This window comes from Amblyomma mixtum, chromosome 3 (assembly GCF_055824585.1).
Source record: "Amblyomma mixtum isolate Tamu chromosome 3, ASM5582458v1, whole genome shotgun sequence".
NCBI classification, from domain to species: Eukaryota; Metazoa; Arthropoda; class Arachnida; order Ixodida; family Ixodidae; genus Amblyomma; species Amblyomma mixtum.
Window position 1 is genome coordinate 295,598,726 of NC_143014.1, and position 17,340 is coordinate 295,616,065.

Consider the following 17,340-nt stretch of genomic DNA (forward strand, 5'->3'; position numbering starts at 1 on the left):
AGTCCCCAGAGAAGCAGCCTAGGGGGCAGGTGGGCCACCTAGGTCACGTGACCTTGCAGCACCATCACAACCTGCCCAGCGGATTGTCACACAAGCTCCACTTGTGGCAGAACTAGCCATCACAGCCATGGGGAAAATCGTTCCCAGTCCAACTGGTTTATGGAACAATTCTCGGCTGGAACCAAATGGGTATTGTTCCATAAACCATTTGGAGTGGTAAGAGAGCTCCCAAGGATCTATGAATGTTAAGAATTCCCAATTCTGCGCACGGATAGACCCGGGTTCGAACCCGATCGCGGCGGCCGCGTTTCGATGGAGGCGAAATTCAAAAGGCGCCCGTGTGCAGTGCAGTGTCACCGCACGTTAAAGATCTCGAGATGTGAGGTGGTCGAAATTATTGCACAGCCCTCCACTACGGCGTCTCTGTCTTCCTTCTTTCACTCCCGCCTTTCTCCCTTCCCTTACGGCGCGGTTCAGTTGTCCACCGATATGTGAGACAATTGCTGCGCCATTTCCTTCCCCCCCCCCCCCCCCCATAATTTTATATTGGGGCATTAACGCAATCGCGTCATACCCTTAAGGCGGAGCTTAAGTACCTCCCCCCCCCCCCCCCTTTTTTTTTTCAAGCATATCCGTTTACCGTTCTTCCCTTTGTCAATTTATTTTAGGCCAGGTGGCTGCGGTGGCGCTGCACAACAAAGCGACTTATGCGCGTAGTGCACATCCGAGTAGAATGCCTTGACAATAACTGGAATACAGCTATAAAAACAGTATTGCCTATGCAGCAACGTACCTTCCTCCCGATTTTTGGACCTTCTGGACGATCCAGGACGTGTTTGTCTCGACGCCGTATGCTTCCAGCCATTCGTTGACGGCTGCCTCGTCGACCAGGTTCGCGCGATACACCGCTTCATACTCTTTTTGACGCGGGCTCGACTTTTACGACCTCCAGCTCGAGCGGCTGGGGATGCTCGTCCATTTTAACTGCTCTTGTTCAGTTAAAATGGAAGTGCGATGGAAACAAATTCGCGCCGATGATGAACATGTAGCACAACGCATGAAGTCGTAGTGCTGTGGCACCACAAGGACAAGGACGTAGGCGGAGTGGCGACACAAGTGCTCTACCAACATGCCCAATTCTCAGCCCTTTTGAACCAAGAAGTACCTAGAAAACGGCCACGAAAGTACAGTGCGCGGGTGGAGGACAGTGCGAAATGCGTAGGAGGAGGAGGTAGGAGAGGAAAGGCAGGGAGGTTAACCAAAGAATAATCGGTTTGCTACCCTACACGGGGGGAAAGGAGTGAGGGGATAAAAAAGAAAGAGAAAGGAGGGTAACAGAAAACTGAAGTCACACGGAAAGTCAGCGTTCGCTAGTCACAGCCTGCAGCTCATGCAGGCCAGAAGTTCGCAAGAAGCCGAGCAGTGCCCCTTCCCCCTTTCGTCGGGGCCTTTTGTTGGGGCAATCATGAAGTAAGATACCATGTAGTAGACTGATTTGTTTAACATTTCCTGGTGATAAAATGACAGTCATGGTCTTGTCATTCTGACGTGCCCACTTTCCTCACGACACTGCTGCCATGCGGTGAATGTACCCTACAAGGGCGCATGTCATGTGGTGAAGTCCACCTGGTAGGCGTGTAGTTGCGAATTTCTCTGGAAAACAGTGCTCAAGACTGCAGAACATTCTACTGCTTGCATAATCCGACTGGCGACATATCATTTGATCGACATATGCGCACTAAACTTAACGCTTTCCAGTTTTCAGCTCATTCATGCGTTCAGTACATATTATAAAAACAGGGTTACGCGTTCATTTTCATTGTGCAGCACTACAGAGTTCAGGCGCTGACTGAAGGCAGCAAGAAACTAAATAGTAGCACATACTGCACAACGGCCGGCCGGGCGCTATAGGAGCGAACATCAGACGCGTGGTGCCCGGAAAAAACAACTACTTTGAACAGCGTTTATATTCATCAAAGAGAGCAATTGACATCTCGCTTGACTATCGGCGCCGACCTTATGCCCCCTGGAAAGCCTGCGGAAAAGAAAAAGTATGTACTGTCGCCGTTAGAAGTAAATGGAAGGCGACTTTGTAAAAAAAAAATAATTTCTTTAAATCTAAAGCATAATGCTCAATGTTTGTTGGTGGGGTGCAATTCGCGCAATGCATGAATTGGGGGCGGGGGGGGGGGGGGTGCAATTATTAAATTTTTTCGTTAATATTGCCTTCCATTTATTTTTGACAGCACCTGTACGTATCACTGCATCCACTGGTCTACGCTGCACGGACACCAGCGGATGTGGTTTTCCTCTGTGCTGAGCCTGAGCTCGCTCGAGCTGCACGCAACGCCAGCGTAAGGAGAACAACAAAAAAAAAAAACGCGACGAGAACCCAGGCAGTGCGTGTGAATCGAGTACAAAGCGCCGCGTTGCACGCAAAGAGGAAAAAAAGCTCTGCGCACCCTCGCGCCCGCGCCTGCGCAAGAAGAACGACAAAAAAAAAAAATGCGACGAGGATCGAGGCAGTGCGCGTGAATCTAGTCCCTGCATGAAAACAAAACCGAAACTTCTCTGTCGCTTCGCAAACGCTAGGCGCTGCCAGCGCTGCTTCAGCCGACGAAAGTGGCGTGATGTCACGTGATCGCACTCCTGGGCGTCGTCTGCTCGTGCGTCTACGGGATATGGCTTGGCAATACGCGACCGGGCGCGTGACCGCGTAGAACGTTGGCTGAGCCTTCGCAATTTTTTGCTGTCCACGGTTGCAGTACTGATGCAACCAGTGTGCGACGTGAGATGCTCCGTTCTTGGATGCTCGGCAACTTACGACAGCACTGATCAAAATGGCGAAAAAGTGCGCTTCTTCAACTTTCCTTCACGACCTCACGAAGTACAGCGCAAGCACTTGTGGATAGCCAGTATCCGGAAAGCTCGGTAAGAGCTTTCCGGTAAAGCTCGGTAAAGCTCGGTGTTTCGAGCGACCTACACACTGTTCCCAAGACATGGACGGGAATAATGATCACGAACGTCGTGCGCTGAATGCAGTGTACGGAAGCAGCACCACGACCTCAGCAGCACTCAAATAATGGCATCTCTTTCTGCAGGGGAGATACCGACGGGGTTTGGTCGCCCTCAAAATACTCCAAAGTATAGTGAACTAGATACTCCAAAGTATGTTCGAGACACTTCATTGCAATATCAAAGGAGAAGATCCGAGGACGGAAAACTATGTACCCACGATCTTCCCTTCCGTAAAGAGCATAGAGTTTCTTACTATTACTATATAGTGTACTAGAATATAGTGTACTAGAATATAGTGTACTAGAATATGGGGTAGTGTGTGTGTTCAGGCGCCGCCGCTCACCATGCATTGGCGTGTCGCGGCGCGCGTCGAAAGTGCGGCGGCGCTGCTGTAGCATGGGCTGTCGGGAAAAGGCGCCCTTTTTGTTGTCGTCTGCTAGTCAGTGACGCGTACGCGAGCATTGACGCGGTTGCGTGGTACGCGGCTCACAGAAAGTTTTTCATGTGATCCCTTTCTCGTGCTATAATTGCCGATGGCTGTCCGACAGTGAAGAAATGCAATGCCGAATCGTCGGCGGCAACGGCACTGCTTTACATCTGTGTGCACAACAGGCTACCATTGGACTAAGGGTGAGCAGCCGTCGCTTTTCGCTGTTCCAAAAGATGAAGCCCGCAGGAAGATCTGGGAGCGGAATTTGCACCGGAAAGACAAGACCCTGGATGAAACGTACTCGTTATGAAAGCTGCACTTCGAGCCATCGTGCATTCTCAGAGATTACGTTCACGTTATAAACGGAGGAGTCCGCATACCACGCGGGAAACCAGAGTTGACGCCGGACGCCGTGCCGACGTTGCTTCCCAATAACCCGAGCTACTTGTCATTTTTTTGTCAAGGGCATCAAACAGTCGCGAGAGGCAGGGCGAAAAGGAAAAACTGCATGCGAAAATCAGACGATGTTCATAAGTATGCCACCGCGGCCGTCTCATCATGAATTGGTTACGATTTCGAGGTCGCGTTTCCTGCTCGCTGCAGTATGCACCAACGTTCTTAGACAGTTTCAGTTTCGCAGCTCCCTATACTCGCCGCTTGATGGCGTGCCTATAGTGGACGTCGCTGGAACTAACGGCGCTGCAGTCGCGCTTTTCTACGCATCTCGCGCGTCGTCTGCTACACCCTCGTAGAGACGGGAGGCGCCGCGCCCATACCTGCAGGTTATTTTTTTCCGGCGTGACCAACCAAGAATATGGCATAACTGCTGTTGGTACGTGTCGAAAAGCTGTTCCGCTTGGAGGGCAGAAGGGTACAACCTATGAGGTTGGGGCGAACAATATCTGAAGGAGGCACGCACGATCGGCGCGGTTCGCCTTTTAGGTGTCTATAGTCCCAACCTTCTCGTGTGTGTCATTGTATATATTATGTTTTTTCTGGCGGTTATAGCACTTCACACCAACCTGTGCAACGAAATAATCTACTGTTTCTTGTGTTCATTAGGTTCGAATAATTGAACGTGATCTGAATAAGGAAGACAAACTTGTTTAAATGTTTCACTGTACAGCTCTTTTACGGCACATCGTTTGTTAAACTGCGCCATTTTTAAAAACAATTTATCGATCTCTTGAGGAGAAAATTATTTTAAATGTCAAACGCTTCCATGGAAAGAGAAAAAAAAACGTCTTGCTTTGTAAAAAGCGTTCCATTAATGGGTGCTTAAAGCAGTTTTTCTCTCTTTCTCGCCGACTGCACTTGAGCAGTTACCAGCATTTCAGAGTTCATTTTCCTGGAAAAAAGTTCATCATGATGATGATGTAAAACTTGATCACTTTAGGAGTGACTTCCTGGCAGTGAGCATGACAACCGACTGCAGGCACAGAGGACTCTTCATGCTTGTCTAGTACCTCCCAGGACAGGTCGCCAAATACAACGCGTTTCTCAGGGGCTTTGTGAACAATGCTCTCTATCATATTTAATTTATGACTGCGTACAGCCTTAGCGACGGCTCGTGAAGGCATCCTGGCTTGAACGACCTCAGGTCAGTCAAGTGCCTCTGAACAACATCACTTGGGCTGGCGTGTCCAGGAGCAGTCGTCAGCGTGACCTGGCAATCCTTACAATGCACTGCCTTAGCTATCTTCTTATGCACATATCCTGCTAAGTAATAAACAACCATTTCTTCTGGTCCAGCTCTTTCGTATCCATGCTCGCCCAAGTCATCACTTTCACTCGAAAAAGAGCTTATGCTGAACTCAAGCTGAACTGTATGATCGATTTCAGCTGCTTTAAGGATGTCATGAACGCAGGCGCTGCAAAGCTGGGAGATCAACCAGTGCTGTTTCAATTCCTTGATCTGTAAGCGTTGCGAGCGCTGCTTTCAGTGCCACAACATCTCCCGCGCGGCAGTTGCTCGAAAAGCTTTCCTCTTCAAGATCTGCAGCTTCTGGCCCTTCTTAGGTGCTGACGTTTTCTTCCTCACTCGAACCTGTTTTCGAAAACGCAAGCAACGCGCACAGATTAGCTGTTTCGAAAAAAAAAAACATAACAGTGTTTGCGAACAGCTTCCGACTTCGTCGGCTGTTCATGAAGGTTTGTATTTACTCCTGCACAGATATTTAACCCATCTGTTTCCAGCAGAATGTCCTCAAGGTCAGTGACAGAAGCTGCAGTTTTTAAAAGCTGCTTGTGCAGCTTGTTGTAGCCGTTCACGAAGCAGCTACCATCTTCCACGCCTTGGGAATGACTAGACGGCTTGCCGCTATAGCTTTCTGCAGTAGAAAACTGCACACACCTTCCCAGTTATTTCGTCCTGTATAGAATCATGTTGCCACTCAGTAGATGGCAGAGTCGCAGTCGCCAGGTCACCAATCCTCAGTGCAGTCGACGTAGTACTGGTTTCCGCTGAGCGGGAAAGAGGCATCAGCTCATTCGGGCTGACTGCCTCTACGCAAGGATCGCCTGAGGAGGACGTACTGTCGCTGCAAGAATCTTCACACTTATCAGTCTGCATGACAGCACGCGTTTTTGGTGACTTCCGTCTGAATTTCACAATTTTTGGCTTTGAGAATCGGTCTGGCAGGCCGGGAAAGAGTCGAGGGACGGCATCGCGCACTAGCGCCCAGTTCCCGCGGGGAATTCGGGCCTCTTGCCTATTCACAACCTGCTTGTACTCCTTGATAATATCTTCATGCTCAAAATGATGCTCACATATCTTAGACGTGTGAGAGAGCCGTCTGTACTTGCCATGCAGCGTCTGCTCCCACCTTTTAAATTCGCTTGCATCGCGAGGCGATTTGAAAAAATGACGACCGGTGGCATCGTTTCTGTTGCCACTTGTGCAGCCGGGCGCAAAGCAGGATGGCATGTGTACCTCTCGCTTGAAGTCACCAAGTGCGCATATTTCACCACAAACACGTTTTCACAACACTAACAGCACCACCACACGGAAAACCAGCTTGAAAATCTGACTAGCCTGTCGTAACTGCAGCGAGCGAAACTCCCGCGACAGCAGACGATGTAGAAAAGCTCGACTGCAGCGCCACTAGTTCCCGTGACCGCCACTTTAGCCACCTTCCGAGCGGAGCTGCGAAACTGAAACTGTCTAGGAACGTTGGTATGCACAATAGTTTGTTCATTACACTTGTGTTCAAACTTTCCTCGGCAGCAGTACCCGCTGTAAGTTCTCTGCGCCTGTACACAATGCAGCTATTGGAAAAGAATTTGGAGCTGCTTTTCAGCAATTTTGGCTGTTTTGCGGCCGTCTGCTAGTCACTGCTATTTTTTTTTTCTTCCGTGTGCGACTTGTCCTATCGAATTTAATTTTATTTGTCGTGCATGTACAATGACAAACATTTACAGGACACGTTATTGAAGTGTTGGCTTTTGAAAGGACCAAAAATACTCTGTGCGATGTACAGAACGCACCGCCGCGTATCGGGAGGAGTGCATGCATGCAGTGACAGCCCATGCTCTGGTGGCGTCGTCTCGTGGCTTTCGACATCAACAGCGACAGCCGCGAGTCCTCCCTGAACACACTACCGCATATTCTATTACCTAGAGGGAAAGCTGACAGCCCGTCTATGGGAGTTTGGACCCCTCGTGGCGCTCAAAGCATCATGTGGCTAGAGTTACTGTATATGCTACCAAAGCATATACAGTAACTCTACATGGGGCGGTGAGCTACCGACTGCAGAACTACAACTTTTGGCCAAAAAATAATAGAAAAATAAAGCTGTTAGATAACTACGAATGTCCTAATATTCAATATCCTGCCTGTAGATTGCAACAAAAGAGCAGAAAAGCATGTAAATGCAAAGATTGCCCAAAATATGAGATGGCTAGCTTTCCTATTGGCCAAATAATGAACACTACAAAAGCTAATATTTCGTAATTAACAGACGCATTTTTGAAAGTAAATATGTTTAAAAAAAAAATGTTGTTGCTTAGATACTTTAAGAGGTTTTTTAATGGCATTTCGGAAAAGTGAAACCTTTTATTGGCGTCGTGTGTCTAAGAGTTTTCACTACTATGAATTTTGAACACTGCGTTCGCGCGAAAGTCGTCTGCGCACGCACGAACAACGTTTTCGGAATGAAACTTCTTAGTAGTGCCACTCCGTGTTCCCGAAAAACTACGACTATTCCGCAACAAGCAACGTCTTTAGGGATCTAAAAACGTTGGCAACAAGTAGCTCACCGCCCCATGATGCTTTGAGCGTCCATGGTGACTGAATAAGGGCAGCGCCTCCAGCTTTCCCTCCAGACTATGGTAAAGAGAGAGACGGCACAAAAGTATAACATGTAATGTCATATTCTGTTAGCTTTTTGAGTTTCTTCTTCACCATAGTTTCGCTTCTTCTTCTTCTTATTCTCCTTTTCTTTTTCTTTTACAGTAATCAGGCGCCTCGCGGCGAGCAGCAAAAGGTGAGCGACGTCATTGAATCTGGCTGTCCATTGAATAACACATTATGCCTTCATTTCTGTCATTTAGTAAACACCTTCACTTGCTGGGGTAGCGAAGCATCCCTTACCGTCCTCCTACGCAGCCACTGCGGAAGTCGCCGGTGGAGCTACAATGGAAGGACAGGTTCGCTCGTTTTCGGTGACGTGTTTATTTCTAACCCTTTTAACGTCGACGTAGAAGTGCTCTAAACGGCGGCCATTTTTGGCATCTTTTGCGGTGCAAATCACAACACAAGTCGCGAAGAGGCTCGTCTCCTTTGAATGGAATCTTGCCGGCCTAGCTAGCCCTTGGCAAAATCTGCCCTCGAGGTGGACGGTGGGAGCAGCAAGATCAGCAGTCAGCACCGGTAGAATGCTTGACTAGATTGGCAGAGTAGTACACAACAACGCAGCTTGCACAGTTGCGACGATGGATTGTGAAAAGATGAGCTCAGTGCGCATGTGCTGACGGTGTTGGAGATATGGTTGGAGGAGCGCATGGAGGAGGGGCCAAGGTGTCTTTCGCCTTTACGTTTGCTTCGCACTGTGAAAGTAAAAAAAGAAAAAAGAAAATGGTTCCCAGCTATTTATTGCAAAGGAAAAGTGTAAATACGTGCATGTGTTATTTAAAAAAAAAAGAAAAATGTTGTTTTTCTGTACTTGACCAGGTTAATGTTTCTTTTCTTGTACAAACATACGCACACATGCCCAGGTGATTGGCATCTAGCTTGTTAACAAGAGAACAACCACACAGTCAGGCCCAACCTTTCAGTGGTGGAACGTGCTCAGTGGCTCACGCGTTAAAGAGTTGTGGTCGTGTTTCAAAGCATGTTCGTAGTTTGCAGTGACGCCCATTTTAGTGGTCAGGTTCAGAACCGCTAGTGTACAAATGTGGCGTGCCCATTTCTCGATTTACTCAGAGCGCACGATCGCTTCAAGCTTTCATTACATCTGGCAGCAGCTGCCCTGCTGCAAACGGTAGTACCTTCGGTACCTTGTTGGCGGCTTCCCGATCTCTCTCAGCTCTTTAATTTTTGGCAAGCTCCCTGCACGACCTGTTGCTGACGCGGCTGGTACTTTGCTGTGCCCCTCACCTGACTGCTGCGTTCTGTACATAATCTGTAGTCGAGCAAGCACTTGACTTAGCTCATGTGACTGCGTGCGTAACCGAATACTGTGGAAGAAGCATGAGTGGTTCGGCTGCAGCCAAGACGAGCAACAGCGCTGCAAAAGTTGCAAGTGCCTCAAGGCCGAGCCCCCAATTGAGTACCTTCGGGCGCAAGGTTAGTAACGAATGAAAAATTTACCTGTTGCTCCCTTTGACACCCTTCAGTATCGTACGATGTCACGCTGTCATTTGGCAGCTGCATATGCCATGCCGAAGAATACCAATAGAATACTAATCAAAAAGGCTGTCGGATGAGGGGATATTACCTATTCGCTGTTATTTACTCCATGCTTGCTTACGAAAGACAGACTCAAATTAGGACGAGTTCACTATAATAATTAATGGACAACACTTTAGGAACTGATGATTTTCTGGTAAACAACTTAAGGGAGGAGTTGTAACACTCAAGTGAATACCTAAACGCGCAAAGTACAATGCTAGGCCTAAAAATTACTCTGAAGAAAATAATGTTCAGCAGTCTGGGAAGGGGTCAACACTTAGGTGTTAAGGTAGTGGAGATTCTGAGGAAGTAAGTCTGCCTTGGCCAAATAGGGATCACAGATCCAAACCACGAGAAAAAGACAGCCAAAAGAATAAGAATGGGGCATTGTGCATTTTACAGGCATTGCCAGGTTATCAACGAAAACATGATTATTCAAAGAAGAAATATGTGGCAGTTGTATACTGCCAGTACTCACCTGTAGGGCTGAAACATGGGGGGCTGACGAAACAGCATTGAATAAGTTGGTAGCGCAGCGAGCTGTGACAAGGAAAACGATAGAGGTAAAGCTAAGCAACAGAAAGAAGTCATAGAGGATTAGGGAACTAACTCATGCTAACGGTGTCATAGCTGAAATCAAGAAGAGGAAATGTACTTCGATAGGAGATGTAATAGACCTCTTCTGGGCTCTCACCGGTGCACATGTGGCTGTTCTGGTGGGTAAAACATCTGGTCGCTAGTAACATGGGACAAAAGTGCTGTGACAGCCGTGGTCACCTGAAGGTGAGCAATGGAGAAATGTGTGAGGACACCTCCAAGACATGCAAGGTTAAAGAAGGCATTTTTGGCCACTAGGCCACTCCTTACTGACACCGCCTCTCTTGCAGAGAGGGAGAGGTGTATACAGCAAGCATAACCCCTGGTCGGTGGAAAACATTCAGAACCTCAGATTGTTAGGAACATGCAATGGTTGCACACATAAAAAAAATTTAGCTTCCCACATGATTAGTTATGCAATTTTTGTCAGGACTTTAGTGTCCACATCATGACTCAACACTGCTTTGAGGATCTCAGTTGCATTGCTTTTGACTTTTACCTGTCATAAAAAGTCGTTATGTAGCACGTTTTAAAATATTTAAAGCACCCGTACTTGCAAAATGAGCAAATGGAACTGCACATTCACTGTACCCATACTAGAGCAACTACGTAATTGGGAGTCGTAGCAATTCTCTGCATTCATTTCACATGTCAGACATGAGATGATTCTACCGGGCTGGCCGCAAAGAGTTCTGAATATAAGCTCCTGTCATTTGCAGCATATTGCACTCCAGCAGAACTGGAACTGACACTAAACAAGTTATTTGCATGCATGGTGATACTGTGACTAAAGGAGGCCATGATGGCCCTTTAATATAACAGTGTAGATTCTAAGAAAATGACAGTGATGATGGCACTTTTTGTTAAAGATGTACAGCAGCTTTGTGCTTGTGCCAAGCCCCTGGCTACCAAGGAAAAGTAGGTACGCGCTTTCACGAGAGCAGTAAATCGCAATATTTTCAGTGGCCATATTCATGATCCTTTGACAGCAGTAGATGAGTGTGTTAGTAAGACGACAAACATCAAAATAGCGCTGGCATAGATGACAACATAGCAGAGCCATGATGGAGCCATGGAACATCCAGACACCTTGAATGTGTTGCTTTGAACTTGTAGTTAGTGACATTTTGTGTCGACCTCCTATGATTTCTGTTCCCCTTATGTAGTGTCCTTTGGGTCTTTAAGGGTCTAAGAAATAGTGATGATTGTTTTCTGCAGAGAGGAGTGCACCTGGCTTCCGTGGTTGATGGAGAGGGTTCCCTGGAAAACGGGATTCACATCACATTAGACGATTTCCTGCGTGAGTGGTCTGCTGACCCACATCCGAGGTATGTCGCTCCAAAATCTAAAGATGCTGAGCTGTCGGAGCCTGCTGCACAGAGTGTGCGCAAGGATCCACCTGAGGGGCGTGAAGGGACCAGCTTTGAATGTCCCATCTGTGCTGACTGCTACGCCTCCTCACGGAGCCTTCAGCGCCACCTGTCTCGTCGTTCATTCCTGGCACGGTTGCCGTGCCAAAAGTGTGGCTCCTGTCACTTGGCATTCAACCGTTGCACCCTCATCATGCGAGCACAGGTGCGTCACAATGTTTGCTTGAAGTTAGAGGCTGTGGATTTCACTGTTTTGAATGCTAGGGGGCAGAAAAAGGCTGGCCAAAGCTTTACCAGCTGCCCTTTTTGTAGCACTGTCATTTCAGTCATTCAGATACCATATTTCAGGCCTAGAGTTCCAGCATCAATGCATTTTCAAGAGTTGCAGTGTACAGATGAACGTAGGTGGCACAAGTTTGTTGCAATCTACTCAGGTCCATGGATTTTCATTTGAGATATCAGAAGCATATGTATTCTTAAAGTTGAAGACAAAGACAAAATTATGAAGTTCAGTATATGCAATAACCCATGTGGAGCAATTTGCAATACTTTTTTTCAGTGCACATGCCTCATTATTATCAGCGACCAGCTAAGATGGATGGAAAGCCTCTGAAACATATGTATTTTTTTAGCACTGTTTTCTTGGATTCGAGCTATGCAGCCTCCTGTGTCATGAAAAGAAAATGATCTGTTGGTGACTGTTTGAACAGTGTGGTGTAGGCAAGAACAAAAAGTGTTTTTTATTCCTTTGCCGCAAATACATTTCTGAAGAGGAGTTCATAAAGCATAAGGAAACTAGATTTATCTTAATACTGACAATATGATGATCTTGTAGGGCCGGTGACATAGCTTTGGCCAAGTTTGCCACACAACAGTTGGAAATGGGGATGGCATCAGTTGGGCTTAATTATTAAGGTGGTGCTATGGTCTTTTTCGTGCTCATAATCTTAGATCTGAAAAACAATTTTCTAAGAAAATTATCTAGATAGTGAGTTACAATTTCCGTGATGCTTTGAATGCTTACCGTAGCTGCCTTGAAGCAAGATCATTTGAAAAGCGCCACGTATGAAGCATCAGCCTGGTACATTTTTACTGCTTAGAAAACGCGCTTTTAGCCTTGAGGCTCTAGATTAATTGGTTATTTGTCTTTGCAAGTTATTTCATTTGTTAGGCATTATTGAAAAAAATGCTGCTTCTTCTCTTAATAATTTCAACAGCGCATGCTACACAAGGACACAAGACGAGGAAACACACACACGAGCGCTGACTTGTGTCCTTGTGTCTTATGTAGCATTCGCTGTTGAAATTATTATGAATGACCAACCAGCCCGTGAGCCCACCCTCTTCTCTTAAGTTGCACATTTTGTCCTTACTTTAATGGCTTGTTTGCAGAGGGCTGCAGCTTGAATATTGAGGCTGCACTGGTGATGTATATATCGCTAAAAGGCACAGTACTCATTAAGATTTATAGCAAGAAATTTTTGTTTCCGCCATCTGCACTGTATCAGGCTACCTCTTTATTTATCCTGTCTTTCAATTTTTTTCAGTGAGGAATCGATTTCAAGAAAAAATTTTTAAGCAAGAACTTTTTGATACAGTTATGTCTTATCTATCGTTCATTAGTAGAAGTGCTGTTAGCACTGATTGTTAAAAGTCTTGCCAGTTGTATGCTATAAAATGAGCAGATAATGGAAAATATGTGTGAACGGCAAGATCAACTTTTTTTTTTTAACTGAGCTGTGTGATTTTCACAGTTGTGACAAATGTGAGCTAGTAAAGTGGGCAGCTAATGGAAAGTGTGTGTAAACTGCAAGATCATTTCATACTGAGCAGCGTGATTTTCACATGGTTGAATGTGCTTTGATGTACAGTGCCCTGCTGCACCACTTTTAACAATATGACTATGCTTCATAACCCTCTGTCAGTAATGCATTATATGGAGACTTGCATGCAAATAAAACCATTGTTGCATCCTGCATCTGACCTCCACCATTCTGCCAGTCCACTTGTCACCATTGCTACATCTGAGCACAAACTTCCCTTTTATCAAAAAACTCAGTAATGCCCACAAACGTGTATAAATATGACAAATAATCGTTTATTTTAAAAAAAGCATGGCATTTGACAATAGCTAGGTCACGTGGACCAATGTATTGCTGCATTATGCAAGTGCATATTTAGGCACAGGATTCCACTTTAGACTTTTGTTCATAAAAATGCTTAAGTATCTGAGTATTGATTTAAAATGCTGCGATGGCTCAGTGGTTAGGTGCTCGGCTACTGACCCAAAAGGCGTCGGTCTGATCCCGGCCGCGGCAGTCACATTTCGATGGAGGCGAAATGCTAGAGGTCCATGTACTGTGTGATCTAAGTGCACATTAAAGAACCCCAGGTAGTCAAAAATATCTGGAGCCCTACACTGCAGTGTCCCTCATAGCCCGATAGCTTTGGGATGTTAAACCCCATGAAAAAAAATCATAGCACACCACGATCAAAAGCGAACCCCATAAAAAAAAAATCCAAGCAAACCGCGATCAAAAGCGTCGCGGACTGTTTTAGCTTTCAGCAGTGTGCAATAATTTCAGAAATCCTTACTTACGTGTAACAATGTAGCAATAAAATTGAGCGTGCTTACATTTTTCTTACTTCCCACTGTGTAGAAACTTTGTGTTAGTGCACTTGACCTTGCTTTGAACATCCTGGAAGCGGATGACGATCATGTGCGGTTCCGTTTGCAAAGCAGATGTTCGCATATACACGTTGGTGATCTCCAGTTTGAGATTGCTTCTCTGCTTTACACCAACTAATACAAAGTGTTTAACTAAAACTAGTTGCTCACTTTCAATGGAAAAGAATGACTGAATCATGCAATCAAGGAAACTTGGTTGATGCACTCAGACTGATCATAGACAGACTACTCTTTACGGTTGCTATCTTGGCTCGACTGCAACGCTGCCTATAGTTCGTGAAAATTGCCAATTAGATGCAATGTTTTCTTTTCCACTATAACATATTGTGCATTAAAGTCGACTGTTGTCTCATGTAATGACCCTTGGATCTCTTCTCGCAGGGTTGCAGAATTGCTGCCAGTAATGCCACTGTGTCTGCTCTGCCACCCAGCGAAACGTTGGTTCCTGTTGAACTCTCCGATGAAGTCGACGGTGAAGCATCGCAGACTGATGTACCCATGACCGTTCTTGAAAAGGCGAGTTGCATTTCACAGTTGTCCGTTCTTGGAAATGCTAGTTGGGTTTCTCGAGGCAGATTCATTGTTGCTTCTTTTTCTTCTCTCTCCTTCCTTTTCTTTTGAAAGCTGAAATTTCTTGGCAGATTCAAGCGTATCATAGTGTCTTGAAACCATGATATAAACTTACGTGTAACAATGTAGCAATAAAATTGAGCGTGCTTACATTTTTATTACTTTCCCACTGTGTAGGAACTTTGTGTTAGTGCACTTGACCTTGCTTTGAACATCCTGGAAGCGGATGACGATCATGTGCGGTTCTGTTTGCACAGCAGATGTTCGCATATACACGTTGGCAATCTCCAGTTTGAGATTGCTTCTCTGCTTTACACCAACTAATACAAAGTGTTTAACTAAAACTAGTTGCTCACTTTCAATGGAAAAGAATGACTGAATCATGCAATCAAGGAAACTTGGTTGATGCACTCAGACTGATCATAGACAGACTACTCTTTACGGTTGCTATCTTGGCTCGACTGCAACGCTGCCTATAGTTCGTGAAAATTGCCAATTAGATGCAATGTTTTCTTTTCCACTATAACATATTGTGCATTAAAGTCGACTGTTGTCTCATGTAATGACCCTTGGATCTCTTCTCGCAGGGTTGCAGAATTGCTGCCAGTAATGCCACTGTGTCTGCTCTGCCACCCGGCGAAACGTTGGTTCCTGTTGAACTCTCCGATGAAGTCGACGGTGAAGCATCGCAGACTGATGTACCCATGACCGTTCTTGAAAAGGCGAGTTGCATTTCACAGTTGTCCGTTCTTGGAAAGGCTAGTTGGGTTTCTCGAGGCAGATTCATTGTTGCTTATTTTTCTTCTCTCTCCTTCCTTTTCTTTTGAAAGCTGAAATTTCTTGGCAGATTCAAGCATATCATAGTGTCTTGAAACCATGATATAAAACAAATTATCTGCAGAGATTGATTCTGTGCAATGGCAAATCCAGAGGAGTCTAGCTCTGGGTTGTATATTATATTTTGCACGAGCCCCAAATTGCATCACATGTGGCTCACTGCTGCAGGTATGCCTGTGACTTTACAAGTTGTCAGAGCATTACATGACATGCTGCATCATTGCCATGTAGTATGATTCAGCTTAATGGGGCTCATTTTAAAATGGTTACTATGGCATCTTTTGTACACCCTTGGAACTGAAGTTTTGACATCTCAAACAATGATTCTAAGCAGATTTTACAGTTGGATGAGTATGGTTATCTCAAAAGCAGTCATGCTTTTGTAGTCAGAGCTGATTTGTTTCACCTACAGGCATCCACCGATTCATTTGTATTTGCTTGTGTTATATGAGGAAATTATTCCTACGTTTTTTTTTTCTTCCTGTGCCACTGCAGGTGCTGCAGAGTGTGGTTTGCTCGGAGTGCTACGTCAACCTCGATGACGAGGCCAGCCGAGAGGACCACTTCCACCCATCGCGAGGAAACCTCATTCGCTGCACCAACTGTCCAATGGTGTGCACTTCTGAATGTGCCTTGCGGGCACATCGGCGGCTCCACTCCCAGCGACGGCCCTTTGTCTGCCCCGAGTGTGGCCTGCGCTGTGAGGTAAAACCCATTGGGCCATTTCGTCAACACCTGAAGTGAACGACATCTGCGAATGCTGTGACTGTCTGTAAAAGAGAAGCCAGTCATTCTCGACACTCCTGTAGATGGGAGCATTGCATTTTCTGTGGCACTTCAAACGTGAGGACTAAACCCACTGTGATCTTTGGACACGGTCATACTGTCCATTACCCAAAGGGAAAATAAGAAAAGAAAAAGCTTGTGCAATTTGGTTGCTACATTTTAATGAGCAGAATCAGTAGAGGACTTCCTAGTGGTCATTAGAGGAAAGGTTTCAACCTGTTGAAGTGCTCTGTATAAAGCTGTAGTTTGCAGATTTTTCAAAATTGCGGTTCCCAGCACATCAAGCTTGTAATGCCACTTCATACATTTTCACGGGCTCCTGGCTAGTTAGCATCTTGTAGTTGACATCAGAGATAAAAGTCTTGTGAAAATTAGCATGAAAGTTTCCTTTAATAGTATTATATTTCTTAATATATTACTCTCTTATGAAATACCGTATATGCTCGTGTAAGGGCCACATGTGCAATCTTCAATACTTGCCAGCAATAAACTCTTGCCAAATTATTAAATTTTCAGCGACGATGGCCCTCTTTTGCGACATGTAGGCCAAGTGAGCCCGCAGGGCTCATGTGTGTAGTTTTGGCGATTGTGGCGAGCGAATTCGCAACTTTTAGAGAATGCAAATGGCCATAGACTATAGTTTTGGCAACAGTGGCATGCAATCAACTATTGCTAACATAGCAGGATGCGCGTAAAATTAGTGGGAAGCTCCAGTGTGGCCCAGGCTACTGAGCAATGCTTTAGGCGGCCAGCAGCAGTCATTGCTATCTCTTGTGAACAACAAACTAGGCCATTTCAGTTAGTCTGATTGGTCAATGAACATGCCTCTCTATAAAGTGATTTAAATTCAAACATTGGTCTTATTAGAGAAAGCAGGGACAATTAACGAGAAGTGCCAGTCCTACGTGAAGTTAGCGACTCTGTTATCAGGTGTTTCCTAGGCTCACATCGACGCTTCCTGCAGAGTTTTTGCGCTGCATAAACAAGCAGCAGTACAGCCAGCACAAAAGAGAAGGGATTATTTAATATAAGCGATTGCATTTTATGCCATGCAAACGAGCACTAGCTATTTGTACATAGCAATGTAAACAAGACTACTGGAGTGCAGTCATCCTCATCGGTGCATGACTTGGAAAATCACAGTCATGCGGCA

The 17,340-nt window shown here is 45.7% G+C and overlaps 1 protein-coding gene across 6 annotated transcripts in view; it reads left to right on the forward strand.

Annotated features, from left to right (window-relative positions):
* Positions 1-7,680: 7,680 nt before the first annotated feature.
* LOC149355264 (zinc finger protein 532-like) overlaps positions 7,681-17,340 on the forward strand; it is a 52,376-nt gene continuing 42,716 nt past the window's right edge. For 2 of the 6 annotated variants that reach the window (XM_089583738.1, XM_089583743.1), the window contains exons 1-5: positions 8,753-9,233; positions 11,154-11,510; positions 14,376-14,510; positions 15,152-15,286; positions 15,897-16,106. In XM_089583738.1, the coding sequence (XP_089439864.1) occupies positions 9,138-9,233; positions 11,154-11,510; positions 14,376-14,510; positions 15,152-15,286; positions 15,897-16,106 (933 nt within the window). In that variant the 5' untranslated portion in view covers positions 8,753-9,137. Of the gene's footprint in view, positions 7,810-7,901; positions 7,933-7,999; positions 8,096-8,752; positions 9,234-11,153; positions 11,511-14,375; positions 14,511-15,151; positions 15,287-15,896; positions 16,107-17,340 lie in introns of those variants that run through there. The other 4 variants (XM_089583739.1, XM_089583740.1, XM_089583741.1 and 1 more) reach the window with 4 other exon arrangements.